Genomic DNA, 18,408 nt, shown 5'->3' with positions numbered 1-18,408 from the left:
TGATGATATGTTAAGATTTCGATTCTTAAAACAACAATTCGATATTTGACGTGACCAATGAATCTGCTACGATACGATTTCAATTCTTAACGCAAGAATATGATATTCGACGATACCACTGAATCTGCTACAGTAGGATACAATTTCAATTCTTACGGCAGCGATCCGATATTCGACATATTTCATATTTATTTGTTTGTTTGTTTTAATTATAAACGCATGTAGCTTTTTATGACATTCATGATTAGTGGACCGTTGGGTCTTTGAATCATTAATTATTTTGAACAAATCTGGTTTGTTTTTTGTGAGAATGGGAGGAGGTGATCTAGTAGCGCCACCATGTGGACAATAATGGAAAATTTCAATCAAAGGGTTTTTGGATAGCCTTTGGTTTAGATGACCACAAACATAACAATTTATCATCAACTGTACTTTGACATACTAATTACGTCAGCATACTAATAAACTAATACTAACGAAATGATTCTTAGAGCATGTTTGATATATGAAATTTAGATACCTAGATTTGATTTTTTTTAGTTTTAATGTACCAACTAATTCTGTTGGGCATATTTATGCACATATTTAATATTCATCACCATCATACAACTGCTTTAGGATCGCAGAAATAGTCAATCTTGTATTTTTTTAAAACATTCTTGTTGCAAAAATCTAATTATTAGTTGAATTTTGAATTTAAAAAAAAAAAAAAAAAAAAAGCTATAGTATAGTATTACTGAATATTAACTACGAGTTTAATTAAACATCCCGTATAGCGAAGTACAATTTTAAGCAGATGGAGATAAATGGTGAATTAAAGTGCAGGGATGGGATTTGATATAAATCATTTGAAATAAAGCTGTAAATAAAAATAAATAAATAAATAAATAAATAAATAAATAAATAAATAACACCGTATGCCGTTTGTGCAAACTTTTACATGAATCTTTCCATAATATTAAGCAACAACTGCCTACATCAATAAATACAGCACAGTTCATTCGTTACAAGAATCGCATCGGGTCATAGTAACTTCGCAACACACACCCGCGCCCCTCGCTCATTTTAAAGCGAGTTTATTTACACTAATAAAACACTGCATTACATGTACATTCCATATTCATTGTTTTAATTATGCATAATTCGTCATTGCACAAGCTCAGATCTGTACCGATGCTAGAAGATCTGTTATTCTACTGGAATATAGCTTGATAAAAATGAAAATAAAAACTAACAAACAAAAAAAAAACAAAAAATGGAGAACACTTTCCCCAAAAAGAAATGACATTTTTAATCCTCTTAACTGGTAGACAGAGAGCGAGAGATAGAGAGATCGAGAGAGAGAGATCGAGAGAGATCAATGTGATGCTCGCTCGACCATTTAATAATGATCTCTGTGGTGCAATGCTTTTGGGAAACCCAGGACGGTTATGTTCTTACTCTTATTTGGAATAGCTGATTAGCAGCAAAGCTAAATGTAAAGTTTACTGATGAAGCAGCTGAGCTCAGCGCTCGTATCCCAGCAGCAGGGTGTAGTACGGCACAGCAAAGCACATCTGACGCAAAAGCACTTCGATTTCGTACTAATAGACACAAAACAACCGCTTCACAACGAAGGTTCCTGAAGCCGAAGTCGTACGCTTGTATACGTAACAAGTAAGAAGTCTGTACATCAGTGTGTGTACTGTTTATAGATTAAACACTTAACATTTCTCCTCGAAAGCATCTTCACGTTTCAGGTGAGGCTCGTCGGGTAACACTTTCTCTGAAGCATGCGTCATAAGGCTGACATAACCACGTTATAAACCCGTCATGACAGAAACGATACTGCCAGGTTTATTACAATGACAACTTTCTTAACGTTTGATGACATGATAGCTAGCTAATGTTACCAGTGCTCTAGTTTGCATAGGTTTTATGATATGACATGTTGTATAACGTCGATACAACATTACTCATCTCTGATTGGCTTGCAGGTTCTAATACATTATGGTTTCTATAGTAACAGCTCATTCACGGGGTCTTGTACGGCAGACGTGCCTCATAAACTAATAAGAATTTTTTTTAAACAGATTTGTAATATGTTGTTATTTAAGAAAAAATGTTCACATGACCATTTACGGAAGGAGTCTCCAGTGTCGGTGCTTTGTAACAGCCAGTTTTTACTTTCCTCTTTCTCTGGAACACGACAAACTGCGGGTTTTTTTTTTTTTTTGCCTTATTAAGTTCAAGAGAAAACAGCGAGGCTGGTGAGGAAACGAGTGTTTATAGCTGTTATAACGTAAGTGAGAACAGGATTTAACTTGTTTAAATGTAACTACAATTGGATAAAAAATACGATGTGTCTTTCTTTAATAAATAATATATTGTAAATATTATAAGAGGAGTAAAACACTTCCGGACATGTTGTTATAGGAAAATAATCCGCTTTCACTTCAGGGTGGTAACAGTAACATGAGTTCCATATTAAATAGCTAACCGGCTAGTTAGCTGCTAGTAAACTAGCTCACATTTGTCACAGGTTGACACAAGTGGGGTTTTAGCATCAGAGTCTTGATTTTTATCCTCAATTCCTCACTGTTTAATTAAAGCACAGCCAAACGTGTCAAAATACGAGGTTTATCTATCAAACACGGTTTGGTTAGTCACTAAGATTAGCCAGAATAGCTAGTTCTGTGGCTAAATGTTTTCAGATATCATGTTATCCTTTGGTAATTTGCATATCGGAAGTGATTGGTTAAAAATCCTGGGTTGTGACATCACAAACTGAGCTGTTCTGAATCAGCTGTGTGGTTTAAATGGAAATTTAACACTGCTTCACATCGGGATGCACTGTTGATTATTTTTTAAAAACAGCGCCCCCCCCCCCGAGTGTATTATTCCTTACATATATATCATAAAGGGTTATGAGTTGCATTATGACATGTTACCGCTAAGTCTATGGCAGCATTATAAAGCATGTTTACCTTAACATCTACCTTTACTATAACGCACATGCTAGCTAGAGGACACTTGGCAAGAACTTAGCACGTGATGTAAGCGGACAGTTATCTGTAACGCTGACGTGACAAGTCTGGACATGACGATGCGCCATGACACGGGTTTGACGTGGTTGTGTCACGTTTATGAAGTTTTCCGTAAAAGGTTACACTGGGAAGTCATTAGTTAAGTAGCGAGTTACCAAAAACGCCAAGGACAAAATAAATAACGTTTCAGCAGGGGGTCAAATACTTCTGTTTCACTTCAAAGGTGCGAAAGGTGTCGAGGGTTCTTAAAGTGCAGGTGAAGCGTTTCTGCTTGTTTTCATACATAAAGTACAGAGTTGCAGGTTCCTTGGAGATCTTCTCATCTTTAGATGACTTCTGAAGGATGAAAAAAGGAAAACAATTTTTAAAAAAAAATAAAAAGAAACTGTTAAGTTATTATCCATGAATGTGAAATTCTAAACCATTCACAATAATCTACCTAACATTACAAATTCACCCTCATATAAATACCAGGATCTATAAATATACATGATATGCAAATTGGAAAAACTTTCTTGTTATTCTGCCATATTAAATAGCTAACCGGTAATTTGCATATCGGAAGTGATTGGTTAAAATCTTGTGTTGTGACATCACAAACTGAGCTGTTCTGAATCAGCTTTGTGGTTTAAATGGAAATATAACCCATGAACCAATCTATATAATAGGAATTAGCTAGTCCTTTAAAGACTACCCATCCCAAATTGCTAACAGGCTAGGTACCTGCTGATGACCTGGTTCATATTTGTCAACGCAAGTAGGATTTCAGTTTCAACTGTCATCATAATTGTTTTCACGGTTTGATTAAACCTGACAGGCTAAACGTTTCCAGATGTCATGTCATCCTTTGGTGATTTGCATATTGGATGTGATTGGTTAAAAGTGTCACTGCGTCTGTGTTGTGATGTCACAAATTGTGCTTCGCTGAATGTTTTATACAAAATTATTTTTATACAGATAAAAAGTGTGTTTAAAATGGACACATGACCCAAGAACCAATCCGAATGAGCTATTCGAGAGGAGTTCAAACATTTAAATCGAGCTTTTCGCTTTAAGGGAAGTTTAAATTGTTATCTCCGTCAGTGGCTCCTGGTTCAAAACGGATTAACCGAAAGACTGTGGTTACTGTGCCATCGTAAGTTTACTACATCGTGTTAAAGATGTCCCTGAAGGCATATCTTTTGATATTTTTTGGGTCCTCACCTGCCCTTTGATGGGCCTGGATCTCCTCCAGACCCGTGAGGGTGCGGATGGACCTGCGCTCCTTGAAGGCCACTGCAGGAAGAATGTCCTCCTCGTTGGCTAAGCTCATCATGGAGCCCTTGGCCGGGCTGGGAAGCTTGATCACTTCTTCTAAGGGGAGGCTATGGAGGGACGTCACGTTCTCATTCGGTGGCACAGACGACAACTGAGGTTTCTACGAGACAACGTGAATTTACGTATGAATACGTGGTTTTCTTAAGATTGCAAACTTGTGGAGAAACATCTATTGAGGTATAATCCGTAATTCTCTTTATTACCATCTCAGCATCTGTCTTCCTTGTTCTTTTCATAATTTCTTCTAACCGCTGTGGACACCAATATAACATATTAGGACATAAAACAGCTCTTTGGGTATTTTATTTTTCTGTATGGAGATGGAGATAGAGATGGCTGGCCTGTAATTTTCTAGGATGCGAGATATAAATAATGTCGACGAGGCCAGCGTTCAAGCTCAGTGCTCGGGATGACCTACATTCACATCGTGAGCCGACGGCCATCTTACCTTCTTCCTCTCCTGCCGCTCGGTTTCCTCTCTCTGGAACCGCGTCTCTCTCTCAAGCCTCTGCCTCTCCTCCTCTTCTTCTTTCTGAAAGCAAAGACAGAATGTAGTACCTTTGAGAAACGTACAAAAGAATATTGGATGGGTTAGTTACTGTAGTTAAAGGAGCAGTTTGAGAGGTTTAGAGCCCTCTGCTGCCCGTGAGGCGAACTGCAACTGCATTTAAAACATGCATCACTGATATGAATTTAACCTCCTTCTGTGTTTTAACTATATATATTATTTTTTTTACAGAAAAAAAGCCAAGACATTAGCAGCTTGTTTCTAGATTGGGGTGGAGATCATTTCAGGGCCAGAAAAAATGCTGTTATAGAAAATTAATAATTAATCAACACCTTCTGACCAATCAGAATGGAGAATTCAACACCACTGTGATTACACTGAAGCGTATAAACACACGTGTGACCTGTTGCTGAAGTCTCCTCTCCTCCTCTCTTTGCTTCTGAGCCTTCTCCTCTTCTGCCTTCCTTCGCTCCTCCTCCTCCTCCCTCCTCCTTTTCTCCTCACACCGGGCCTCCGCCTCATGCCTCGCTCGCTCCTCAGCTCTCCGAAGGGCCAATTCTTCTCTCCCTCGCCTGAACACACACCCACACACACACTAATGCGTAGTAATTGTACACTTTTACGACTTTAAGAAATACATTTTTGAAGACGTTTGAATTCTGTATAGTGTGCATTCTCCCTCTTTCTCCTCACCGCTCTGTTTCCTCCCTATGCCTGCGTTCTTCTTCCTCCCTCTCTCGCTGCAGCCGAGCTTGTCGTCTGTTCTCCGCCAGCAGACGTGAAGCCTCTTCAGGGTCTGTGGTTCCTGCTGAGGGTCTGCTCTGGGTTCCGACACTTGGCTCTAAAACAACAACAAAGAACAGTTGTTCTGAGTAAAAAAGCACCAATGTTTGACCATGAAGAAATAACCGGGTGCCAAAACTTTAGGAACGTGGTGGGGAAAAAACCCTATAACTCGGCAATTCTGTCCTGAAGTCAAGCTTTTAAACTGGTTGCGGATCAAAAGCTGTTCTTTCGCTCACCGTTAGGAGTGCGAGGAAATCCAGGAGCAGCCGGAGGTCTGTTAGAGCCCGGGTTTTCCCGGACCAGTCCATCACACCCAACATCCTCGTGCGAGCACACAGCAGCTGACTGGTCACGTTGAGGCCGATGGGAGTTCAGTGTGCTCTCTGGCCTGGGATCTTCCTCCTCAGGCAGGGCGGGCAAACACTCCTGACTGGGGGACACTCTCGGAGTCAGCCTCGGTCTAGTAACACAGAGAGAATCTGTTGATTTATCTTCATATAAAACAGCTCTGATTCTATAACAGCATCTCTGACAGCACTGCAGCTGCAACTACACAGCTGTGTAATTGTTTTCGTTAAGTGGCGCTAAGTTAGCGAATGATGACCAGTGATTGGTAGTTGGCTGGTGGTAAGTCGGTTTACTCGACTTACCACCAGCCAACTACCAATCACTGGCCATCATTGCTCCCAAAAAAAAAAAAAAAAATCATAGATCACTATTGTTCTTAGCATTATATCACTGATTACGTGTCTTTCCCAACAACCAATCACTGATCACCATTTTTCCCCCAACAACCAATCACTGATCACCATTATTCCCACTGACAAATCACTGATCACCATTTTTTCCCCCCAACAACCAATCACTGATCAATATTATTCCCAACAACCAATCACTGATCACCATTCTTTCCCAACAACCAATCACTGATCACCATTCTTTCCCAACAACCAATCACTGATCACTATTATTCCCAGCAACAAATCACTGATCAGCATTCGTTCCCAACAACCAATCACTGGTCACCATTGTTCCAACAAAAAATTAAAAAAAAACACAGATCACAGTTGTTCCTAACAACCAATCACTAATCTCCATGGTTCCTAATGACAAATTACTGCTTTCCATTGCTCCCAACAACCAATCACTGATCACCATGAAACCATGGACCATGAAATGTGAAGGATGTGGAGAGATTCTGTATGGAAGAACGTTCTCAGATCCCTCGCCATGTATTCTCCAACCTCATCAGGGATTATAGGAGAAGACTCAGAGCTGTTATCTTGGCATAGGGAGATAGCACAAAGCATTGACTAAAAGGGTGCCAATAATTGTAGCACACCTATATTTAACAAAGATATTTTTAGATAAACCTGTGTTTTGTCTGCAATTGCTTGATATCCATGAGAGCAGAGTATTTTTGTGAATTTTTTTAAACAAAAGAGCAAAAGGTTAAACAATAAAGACAATTTTCCACGGCCTTCTTTGCTCATGTTTTCCAAGGGTGCCAATATTAGTGCCGTATTTTACATACCCTGTTAACGAGGATATTGTTTTGTTCTCGGTCCCTGATGTGGAGCTGACTTTAACTCTCGCCGAGTGAGAATGGGGCTTTTTCCGTTCTCGCCTCTCGAGATTTGAACCCTGAGACCCATACGACACGCACAAACAGAGACAAAGAGCTTCCATTACATTAGCATGTCAGTGCACATTATTAGCAGTCTTAATAAACAAAGCAGAACTCTCACCGGTTTATTCCCGGAGGTTTGGTGGCTGCCATCCTTCACCCCGGGCCTGAGAGCCTTGCTGTGTGTCGATGCTCCACCAGGTTTCTGAGGACTGCTATTGCTCATAGTGTGGCATGAAACTGCACGTCGACAAATATGAACAACTGAACAATGACAACATGGGTTGTTTTTTTTATAAAATAAAAAAAAAAATTAAAAAAAGAATGAAAATGAGTGAAGCAAAAGAGGACGAGAGAAAAGCAAGCACCAGCGTTAGCACAGCTGCTTCGCCTTCGGTTTACTGTAAATCTCTGAGCGATTGGGATTTGCTATTTTTAAAGGAGCAGTTTGTCATTTTTAGGGCTCACACTGCTGAAACTTATGCTTTCGGAATCATCTAAGCAGTATTAATTTGCTGGGAGGTGGAGCCAATTTCAGGGCAAGAAAAAATATAAAAAGAAGCTTTAATATGAAGAAAATAGCCTGATCGACTGCATGGGAATATTCTGAATCAAAATGTCTCTAAGATGTCCATGAATATGTAATATTACTACATTGTGAAAATTACAAACGGCACCTTTAATATACTATAAACTGCACCTTTAATGCATCTCTCTAGTTATCTCCTCTCTGCTGTCTGCAAGGTAACCCACTCCTCGCCTCAAACTACTTCTTTAGAAGTTGAAGGCGGCAAAGCTAATCAGTATTACTTTAACAGATGGTGGAGCCAATTTCAGGGCCAGAAAAATGTCAAATAACACTTTAAAATGAAGAAAACTGTGTTGTACAGCTACACAGTGCTTCACAATGCTTCTAAGCTGTCATCAATTATTACAGCTCGTGAAACGTTGTTAAACTTACAAACCGCAGCTCTAATATACTACAAACTGCACCTTTAATACACTGTTTACCTTCTTCTCTGGACAGACATATGGCACTCCTGCTCCTGGCTAGATAAGAGATGGTAGGAGTCTGAAGGCGATTAACCAGGTTTATCTCCCACTGACTAAGAGAGCGACGTTTAGCTGGAGAGAAGCAAACCACAGACACTTAAAGCAAAGAGGATCGATACGAGGTTAACGAAGAACACGCGAGAAGCCAAAGAGAAGGGTTTAGGCTTTTAAAGACACACTCGCAGAATTTTACCGTTTGTGTTGTTCTTGGTGTTGCACACTCTCCTCTGTGTGCTTCTCTGTTTGGCTTTCTGGCTCCTCTCCATGGTCTTCTGCACCACAGACTCGTACCGCTCCTGAGAGAAGTCCAGAACGTTACGTTACACACCTAGTAAAGTTCTAGTAAAGTCACTTAACGGTAATCGGCTCCTGCAGCTTAGTTTGAGTAATAACATTCACGTAGAACCACCACGTCCAAGTCAACAACTCAAGTCATAGACAATTAAGTCCAAGTGAAATCACAAGTCATGAAAATGACATCCTGGACTTCAGTGGAAAAAAAGTTAGGACTCTAGAACCTGTGGGAAGCCTTAAAGGTTCTACGTAGGATCCTCCAGGAGAAGACATAGAACCCTTTTGAGAAATTAAGAAGCATTATATCCAAAATTATCCAAAGGACCTTTCCTCTTCTCTAAGAGTGTGGAGAAACCGTTACAGGTACGCTTATGTGTCGCTTATCCAAAGGACCAATGATGAAGCTTTAAATGATTCATTTTCTTCTACGAGTGTGTTGAAACGCTTAAAGCTTCCATGCAGGTTCTATGTAGAACCATATACCAGTTCTTCCCCAAGAAGAACCCTTAACTATTCGAAGAACCCTTGATGAAGGACCGTCATTCTTCTACTACATGACGACGTGAGTATTTCCCTTTCCGAAAGGGTTCCAAGTAGATCAAAATAAACATTTTTTAGATAAAGAGGTTCCTTCTAGAAGTCCTCTTCATCCTGTTCATTTGGAGGAACCCTTAAAGTTCGCAGAAATAGAACCCAATCGTAGCAACCGATAAATGCTGTAAAACAAAAACAGTTTAACATTAAAGCCTTCTTTGTCATGTCCATTTGGAGGACCCTTCAAAAGGTTCTACATACACGGAACCCTACAATACAACAGCACTGACATTTCACAAAGGATCCCAAGCAGATCCTGTGTATTTAGTGAGCTAAGAACCCTATGAGGAACCCATTTTTCTATCAGAACACTGTTAGCCACCAGCAAATGTCCAAAAAAAATAAATCAAGCAAACGCACTTAGAAAAAAAAAAGGGTTCATTCTAGAACCTTAAAAGATTCACTGTCCTGTCCCTCTGTGAGGTTTTTTTTTTTTGAAAGGTTCTATATAGAACCCTACAACAGAGTATTTCTTTTTCCTAAGTTCCTAAGGAAGCGTTCTATCCATGAACCCCTTGAGGAACCCATTTAGACTCACTCGCTCTTCTTTGAGCCTCTGTCTGCGTTTTTCTTCCACCGCGTTCCTCCTCCTCTCCTCCCTCTGCCTCTGCTCCTCCAGCTTTTTCCGACGCTCCTCCATGTGTTTCTCGTAGAACCTCCGGGCTCTCTCCTCTCGGACCAGCCAGCTGTGCTCCCGTGATGCTAAACACAGCCACAAGCTAACAGTTAAGTAAAAAAAAAAAAAAAAAAAGACATGTGAAGATAAAAGCATCTAGAAAATGATGCTTGTGGAAATAAATACCGAGCTGTTTGAGGTGCTCCTCTCTCCGTTCTCGAGCCAGTCGCAGTCTCTCGTCTACCTTCACCGTGTGGGACTCTGAGAAACACAACTACAGTCACCGGCTGCTACGTTTTACACGTTATACAACATGCAGAAAGAATACTTTTATATTTTACTTGAATATTATTGAAAGTTAATACTTGTACTCTTACGTAATTACGTCTCCAAGAAATAAATGTACTTTTAACTCCTTACATGATTCGTTTAAGCTTTCAAAAGTACTCATTAAATCGTGAACGTTTTGTTTCTAATCCAGTCAATGACTGTGCTGCAGGGGTTTCCTCCGGGTACTCCGGTTTCCTCCCCCAGTCCAAAGACATGCATGGTAGGCTGATCGGCATGTCCAAAATGTCCGTAGTGTATGAATGGGGGTGCGAGTGTGTATGTGAGTGTACCCTGCGATGGATTGGCACCCCGTCCAGGGTGTACCCCGCCTTGAGCCCGATGCTCCCTGGGATAGGCTCCAGGTTCCCCGTGACCCTGAAGGATAAGCGCTATAGAAGATGGATGGATGTTGAGGTAATTTTCACGAATTTGTTAATATTAACTGCCGATATTACCTCAGTTTTTGTGTATGTGTGTGTGTGTGTTTTGCTAACACCAGGTTCGACTAGCATAAATTCCAGTAGCTAACATAATTAGTTTGGCAGCAAGTCGAATTCTAGCCATTGCAATGTTTACAGAGAACGAATGATTTATTTATTTTTTTCAGGCAAATTAAAAAAAAGAGAAAATAGTTTTAGATAAGAGATGAAAGTTTACATAATTAACATTACATTTCAGCAGTTTTTACTGCTTAATACTTTTAAGCACTTTTAATATTAGCAAGTTTGTGACTTTCGCTTGCGTACATTTGATCCACTGTTTAGTGAGTTTGAAAGATTTTAAAAGATTCTGAGATATTATCTATATTTACTTTCATTTCAGTATAATTTCTCAGTACTTTGTCCAACCTCTGATCTGATCTAATCTGATCTGAAAACACAATATCAGTCTCATGGTTAAATGAGGACACTGAGTGAATCACATGATTTTTTTTTTCTTAATCTGATTTACTAATGGATTTTTTTGCTTAGAGCTTTAAAAGCTCTTGTCTTTTTGTGTGTTTTGTTGTTGTTGTTGTTGTTGTTGTTGGTGTTGTTGTTGTCGCCTCCCCCCACCCCACAATTTGTTTGACCAGTACAAAGAGGCCCGTTGTGCCACTGCACCACATCAGCACCACAGTCTGGCCCGAGACCGCTGAAGTGAAGGAGGAAAGCAGGACAGCAGGACTGACGGTCAAGCTCGAGCTGTTTCACACCTGCAGCAGCAGCAGCGTTTCCGTTTCTTCTGAGGTTACTCATCTGAGCTGAGGGAGAAAAGGACGCTCGCTTCTGCTCCGGTTTGGACTTCACATCAAGGTTGGATCCTGACAAACAGCATCAGATCAGATTCAGTAACTCTGTTAAAGCTTAAAGGTGAAAGGTGTCACGTTTGAAAGTTTTACAGACCTGTAACGTTCATGTAACGTCTTCCTAAAAACTGTGATTCACAATATGACCGTGTGATGGATGCCGCTAATTTCTAAATGTACTAATGTTGGGGGCGGGACACTTCAAATTCTACAGAGCGTATGATTGGACAGAAAATCTGATAAGATGCTGAAGTGCAGTATGATGTCATCAGAATCGTTGATCCGTATCGGTGGTAGAGAGAGACGGTCGATTTTGAACGCGTATATCTTCTAAATGCGAATTTTGTCATTGTTTTGGAGCGCACTAGCTTAGAGCTAACCTTAGGGCGAGCATATTCATATTAAAAGCCATTTCATGGGGACTTTAAGTGGGCGGCCATCTTGGACAACCGGAATCACTTTTTTCTCAGCACCCCCTAAGCCCCGCCTCCCAACGTTTGAAGGTGGGACTGTAGCAGAAAGCTGCGAATGATGCAGATGACGATAAAGTTCTGCTGTTGTAGAAAACTGTATGGACTTTGAATTAAGCGTGTACGTATTTTAGTTCTGCAAACTCCCTCGACAGCTACAAATACGCTAGTTGCCATAGCGAAACATAAACGAAACATGCTAACGGACAAAAAAAAAAAAAAACGCTCCTTATTACCTCAAGCTCAGTTTTAAAGCACGTTTGTGTTCATGTGAGCCAGTTTTCTGCTTGATGTTCGTTGATAAACAGAACGTCGTCGTAGAAAACAACGTTTTGCTTTGTTTAGATCGATTTAGCACTTTAAGATCTTTAATAACCAGCAGGCCGACGTCAGACCCGTCCAATGCTGACTCTGAGAGTGTTGTTCTCCAGCACAGCCCAGGGCCTGAACAGAAAGGTACAAAGACGTTGTTTGTTTGCGTCGAGAGTGTGTCCGGGGGACGATGTGGATGAGATAACACATCCAGAGCGCCTGACTACGGTTCCTCAAAAACTCCATACTCGGATGCTGGATGTTAGGACAGAGCTTGTGAGAAAGGTATGCTTTGTGTGAAGTCAGATCGTTCCAATCTTTGCTCTGTGTGTGTGTGTGTGTGTGTGTGTGTGTGTAGGTGTGTGTGCGCGTGTTACATAACAGAGAACCATGTGATTCCAAGAGAACCCTGGGGAATCAGTAAGTTCGTCGTACGGTACATGGGACGGTTCCATCTGTTATGGTGACACAATTCTATACTGTATTTATTCATAAACGTCCTGAGCAGCGAGCACGTACTGTGTACATTGTGTATGTAAATGTCATTGACACACATACAGTATCATCCACCAAAAAAAAAAAAAAATACCTCATCATGCTCGTTAGTGTTAATCCGTTCACCCACCTTTCATCTTGTCTTCTTCTGGAAGGATGGAGAGTCTGGGGAACGTCACCTTGCCAGCCTGCCTCCAGTTCCTCTGCTGCCCTGCCAGGCTCATACATGGAGCTGGCATTGTGCTGTTACACCCTGATTCTCCTGTGTGCTGTATCTGCTCCAGGATGTGTGTGTGCGTGTGCGAGAGAGAGAGAGAGAGAGAGAGAGAGAGAGAGAAAGAGAGAGAGAGAGCCTGGGCTGCGTCCCAATCCCACTCAGTACGAAGCGCTCTGTAAATGAATCTATTTTGATTTGCACTCTCTCTCTTCCCCTTTAAGAGTCTGCATCGTTCACGTCAGCAAGGATGAGGCGCATTTGGAGCTGAATAAAAACACACACACACACACACGCTCCACAGAAGTTACCAGAGCAACAGTGAAATATCAGTTTGACGGCATGACATTACCCATCTGTTAATAAATGGGAGGATAAATATTATATACAAAGAAAACAAATATAAATAAATCCTTAAAATAATTTGCATAAACGTGGGAAAAACTACAAACAACTACATTAAAATAAAATCTTCAGAAATAATTGATATAAAATTGCAATATTTACAGAGACAAACTAAATACGTGGGAAAAAAACGAAATAAATATTAAATAACTATTTTTAATCATAGAAAAAAATAATCTCAGGAATACATTTGCATAAAATTGCAATACATGGACAAAAACTATTAAAATAAAAATGAAACAAATACAAATCAATCTTCAAATAGAAATTTATTAAATTTAAAAAACAAATGTATTAATTTAATAAACATTCATGATAAATGATAAAAAAAAACAATAGCAGTGATATAAAATTCCAGTATAAACACAGGCAAAAAAAAATTTAATATACGGACTAAACTAAATAAATATAATTTTTTTAAAAATCTTAAAAACGAATTAATATAAAACTGCAGTATAAACAATGGCAAAAACTAAACATTAGAAATATTTAATAAACAAACAAACAAATATTAAATCTTAAAATATGAATTGTGCACATATCCCATAATGCCCAGCTCTACAGTATGCATGTCTCAAAGTACATTTTTTAATAAACCGCCATTAGGTGGCGCTCGGGATCACATGATACCTTGGTGACCCCCCCCCCCCCCACACACACAACCCCAGGACGTTCAATTATTTATTCTTGGCGTCATTTAATTTTTTATTTTTAAAAAAAATCCTTTACAGAGATACAGAGATTTATACAGTAAAGTGCAAAAGTTTGTGCACACATCCCTTTCAGCTAGGAAACTGTACGTCTGTTTTACACTGAATCTGATTTAAAATGAAATTCTATTAAATTAAGTTTAATAAAAGATGCTTGATGTTGGTATTCTGTAAGGAAACAACGAGTCAAAGCATTTTGGTTGAAGGTTTGAGGGTCAATTGAAGATCCAGAGGCGCTAAAACAGCATGGAGACGGTTACAAAGGCAAAATGTGCACATTTACATTTACAGCGTTGAGCAGCCGAGCTTATCCACAGAGACGCACGTAAGAGCTTTATGTCTCCATAAAAACAAATCCTTATGCTGGAACAAACAGATCAGGGTCAGGGCTAAAACGCTGTTAGTTAGTCAAGTCACGTTACAATATATTTATTATAATGCACATTTAAAAACAACTTTCATTGACCGATAAGCTGTGAAGTTTTGTTTTTTTAAAAATTAAGGATATTAAAAGTGATAAAAAGCTACAAAATAAAACAACACAGTTAAGATAAAAAAGAGAGAAATTATAAACGAATGAATAAAATAGAAGAGATGACGAAGAGGCCCTCAACTCCGTGTTCAGCAACTGATATCAAATCAAAATGGCTGCTCATAGCATCAGCAATACCTTGCACTGTATATACATTAGCTTTAGATCACACAACATATATACAGACATTGGAATCTTACCCGGTTCCTCATGAGCAATGGCGTCCAGTTCAGTAATATTCTCGGGTTTGCGTGCTGCAGCCGCCGCCTTCAAATCCCACCGGAGATTTTCTATGTGGTTCAAGTCAGGTGACTGTGATGGCCCTGTAGAATCTTCCAGGACTACTTCTGCAACTGCCTTGGTGGAATTTGAGGTATGCTTGGGATGATTGTCCAGTTGGAAGGTCCAATGATACCCAAGCTTCAGCTTCCTCACAGATGGCGTGACGTTTTCTCCTAGGATTTCCTGATACTTCAGTGAATCCATCTCACCTTCCACACGCCGCAGGTTTCCAGTGCCAGAGGATGCAAAGCAGCCGCAGAGCATCACCGAACCTCCACCATGCTCGACTGTGGACAGAGTTTTCTTTCTTCATTCTTCTTCCTCAAGACATACCGCTGATCCATCGTGCTGAAAAGTTCCAGTTTTGTTTCATCGCTCCACAGAACAGAATCCCAAAACTTCTCCGCATTATTTATATGATTTTGAGCGACTTTTCTTGTGCTTTTGGGTCAGTAGCGATGAACGTCTTGGAGTTCTGGCATGGAAACCTTCTGCGTTTAGTACGCGCCTTACTGTGCTCACTGAAACCTCAGCGCCTGTTACACCAAGTCTTGCTGCAGGTCTTCTGCAGTCGCTCGAGGGTTTTTCACAACATGTCTTCTGCAGCCGTTGATAGCTTTTTTTGTTTTTTTCCCCCGCACTTTTAGGGAAGGTCCTGATGCTAAGTGGCAAAAAATATGATATAATTATATAGTTAAATATGATCGTTCAAACGTTAAAAGTGCATGTCCGTGCATTTGACTGAACCTTTACATGTAGTTCACAGAAACAAACTCTCCTCGTGTTCTAGCTAAGCAAATGTTGTGGCGTGACACAAAACACACTCTCTAGATGTGTATGTAAATATCCTGAGCAAAGGAAATGTGGTATGTAATTATAGGAAACACTGATAAGAACAGAGAGAGAGAGAGAAAGAGAGAGAGAGAGAGAGAGAGAGAGAATGTGAGAATGAGAGAGAATGAGGAAGTGACGCTTTTCAGTAAGGTGTATATCACCTGTATGTGACACACACACTCACACACACACGCACACACACTTTCACTCAGACAGGAGACGGTACTGAGCCTCGTATTCAACCACACTGACATGCAGGACACACACATGGAAAAGGAGCTCTGCTTGTGATCTAAGAAAAAGGTCAAGAGGTCAAGAGGGACATCATCAGCAGATCGACGAACGTCTCAGCGAGAACACGTACGTGACTTCATCTTCCTTTTTTCCTTTTCAACGAAATTAAAAGAACAGAGCTTAGCTTGTGTATACACCTGCATCACACTTCACCATCATTTTTTTTCCCGCTTTCATTCTGGATTGTTTTTTTTTTGAGATTTGTCTTTGTTCCTGAAAGAGAGTCACTGTTAATCATAAACAAACAAAATTTTTCGGAATATTTTCTTGGGTGAGGTGAAGCGAAAAAAGTGCTGCGGACTAGTGATAGTCTTATCTCAGGCTGTAAGAACCAGTTCCCGGCTTTAATTGCAGTTTTGGGGTGGGGCTAAAACAGCACATCCGGACTTATAACATCACGCATCATGACCTGACAATTTCATTCCTGAACTATATCATTAAATAATAATAATCCTAAATTATGCATAAATTATTGTTGTTATTTAACTGGTAACTCTTTAACTGGGGCATTTTATTTATTTATTTTTTTTACAAACGGTCACAAAGTTTTCCATTATAGCAGCACGGTACATTTAATTAGTGTACGAGTTTCATAAAATGAATGAAGGTTAATTAACCTCATATTAAACTTACAGGAACAGTGTTTGGTTTATCCGCGTGAGGAATTGAGGGACGATGCGTCCTGGATATATTTTGACTTATTTCATTCAAGCAGCAGACAAACCTTGAATTATGGCACGATGCCAAGTGGGCATTCCCATCCTTTGTTTCAAGTTTGAAGAGGGGTGGGGGGGGGGGACTGCAGTAAAACCGCATTACATACTAATGTACTCAGCCAGCGCTGCGCTCTCCTCCCAGTCATCTACCCAAAGAATTGGACACACCTGATCTAGTGATACAGATGATGATATGCATCAGAAGCACTCTACTGAGCACCTTTTGTACTTTTATTTAGTGTTACAACCTAAAAACAAACCGATTGTGTCGTAAGTCTACACGAAAAAAAAAAAAGCCAATTAGTAATAGTGTGTAGAGTGGCTGAGAACTAACCTATAAATTACTTCTGGCACACCATGATGAATGGAGGGTAATTAAAGTGTCCAAATGTAAATACACCTGTTCCTGGAAGAACCTGGAGTTTATTACTTCAACAAACAACGTCATGAAGGCCAAGGATCTATGAAAAGAAGTCCGGGACAAAGTTCATGAAAATGAGGAGTTGGTTACAAATAAAATATCCCGCAGATATAAGAACGTTAAATCTCAAAGACGGGTTTAATCAGAGAAGCAACCAAGAGGCCAAGGCTAACGCTAAACACGATGCTACCACTACCGTGCTTCACGGTAGGGATGTTGTCGTCCAGGTACATTGGCCTTGCATGTACTTGGAATTTGTTTTGGTATAACAAATACCTTAAACGGTACAAATACCACAGATCAGATTGTTGTTCAGACGCAGGTTAAATGGTGGTTTAACATAATCGGACATATTCAGAAGGGCTTTTTTAGGTTTAGGTCCAGGATTTTAACAAGAAAAAGAACACCATCTTCCTTAGTGAGGTTGTTTAACAGTCGAACCATTTTCTTTTTAGTAAGAAGGAAACGTCCAGCAGGTTGGTCGTTTGTGAGATTCATGGCTCGTCATTTTATACGGTTTATTTAAAGGGGCGTGGCCACATGGGTATCGCAGGGTGTTATCCCGGAGCCGTGAATCTTCCACCTGGAATCACATTTCCCACAGATTTAACGTTTTAAATCGTACGTGCAGTGTTATACGTATGACGACCGTAATGATCTGGAACTACAGAGCGCCATGTGAAGCCAATACAATAACCTCGTGAAGCGACTGTTAATTCTACAGAATTGTAGCGACTAATCTGGACGCTCCCCTTTTTAAATGTCGTAGCAAATACAAATTAACGTGACTAATTGACTAAATGTGAGTTATAGCAGGTTTCATGTTATCCTTAGAGATCAACTACTCAATGACTTAAAGGTGCGGTTTGCAATCGAGACTTGCCGTGATGATCAGGTGATAATCTCAAACATGGCTTAGAAACATTCGCAGATTAAAATCTGACCAAGCATGTGGATCGGGGTGTTTTGTGGTTATTTTCAGGCTTCGCTCGAGACTTTTCTAGCCCAGAATTAAGCTCCGCCCCCAACACCTGCTCAGCTCTGACCCTTTTTCTGTCGGTCGATCGGAAGACGTGGGGTCGGATTTGGAGGAAGCGGAAGGATTGGGAAACGTGTCAGCGGTTTGTATTGCAAGAAGCAGCGAGCTTTTTTTTTTCCCCCCGTGTCTCATTTGTCATAAACAAAACGTATCAAAACATATTTCGCCATCGAGATATAATAATCGAATGGGGTGAAAAGAGTTTAAAAATGTAGAACTACTGAAGCGGGAAACAGGTACTGAGT

The 18,408-nt window shown here is 40.1% G+C and overlaps 1 protein-coding gene across 1 annotated transcript; it reads right to left on the bottom strand.

The window, feature by feature from the left end:
• Nucleotides 1-3,034: 3,034 nt before the first annotated feature.
• On the bottom strand, nt 3,035-13,975 carry map7a (microtubule-associated protein 7a). Its single transcript, XM_053632780.1, has 15 exons — nt 12,847-13,975; nt 11,119-11,454; nt 10,008-10,082; nt 9,744-9,907; nt 8,511-8,613; nt 8,276-8,389; nt 7,386-7,528; nt 7,172-7,281; nt 5,874-6,097; nt 5,545-5,692; nt 5,255-5,423; nt 4,792-4,875; nt 4,547-4,594; nt 4,230-4,443; nt 3,035-3,362 (listed from the first exon to the last, which is right to left on the bottom strand). The coding sequence occupies exons 1-15, from the start codon at nt 12,953-12,955 to the stop codon at nt 3,352-3,354; spliced, it is 2,052 nt and encodes a 683-aa protein (XP_053488755.1). The 5' UTR covers nt 12,956-13,975; the 3' UTR covers nt 3,035-3,351.
• Between the last annotated feature and the right edge of the window lie 4,433 nt (nt 13,976-18,408).

This window comes from Ictalurus furcatus, chromosome 9 (genome assembly GCF_023375685.1).
Source record: "Ictalurus furcatus strain D&B chromosome 9, Billie_1.0, whole genome shotgun sequence".
Classification (NCBI taxonomy): Eukaryota; Metazoa; Chordata; class Actinopteri; order Siluriformes; family Ictaluridae; genus Ictalurus; species Ictalurus furcatus.
This window is presented reverse-complemented; position numbering and strand designations above follow the sequence as displayed.

Bases quoted from the DNA above. Each gene is read 5' to 3' on its own strand.
- map7a (XM_053632780.1), bottom strand. From the start codon at position 12,955: ATGCCAGCTCCATGTATGAGCCTGGCAGGGCAGCAGAGGAACTGGAGG. The intron at 8,390-8,510 runs GTAAAATTCTGC...GCTTCTCTCCAG, and splicing joins CACCAAGAACAACACAAACG to CTAAACGTCGCTCTCTTAGT. The intron at 5,693-5,873 runs GTGAGCGAAAGA...TTGTTGTTTTAG, and splicing joins ATTTCCTCGCACTCCTAACG to AGCCAAGTGTCGGAACCCAG.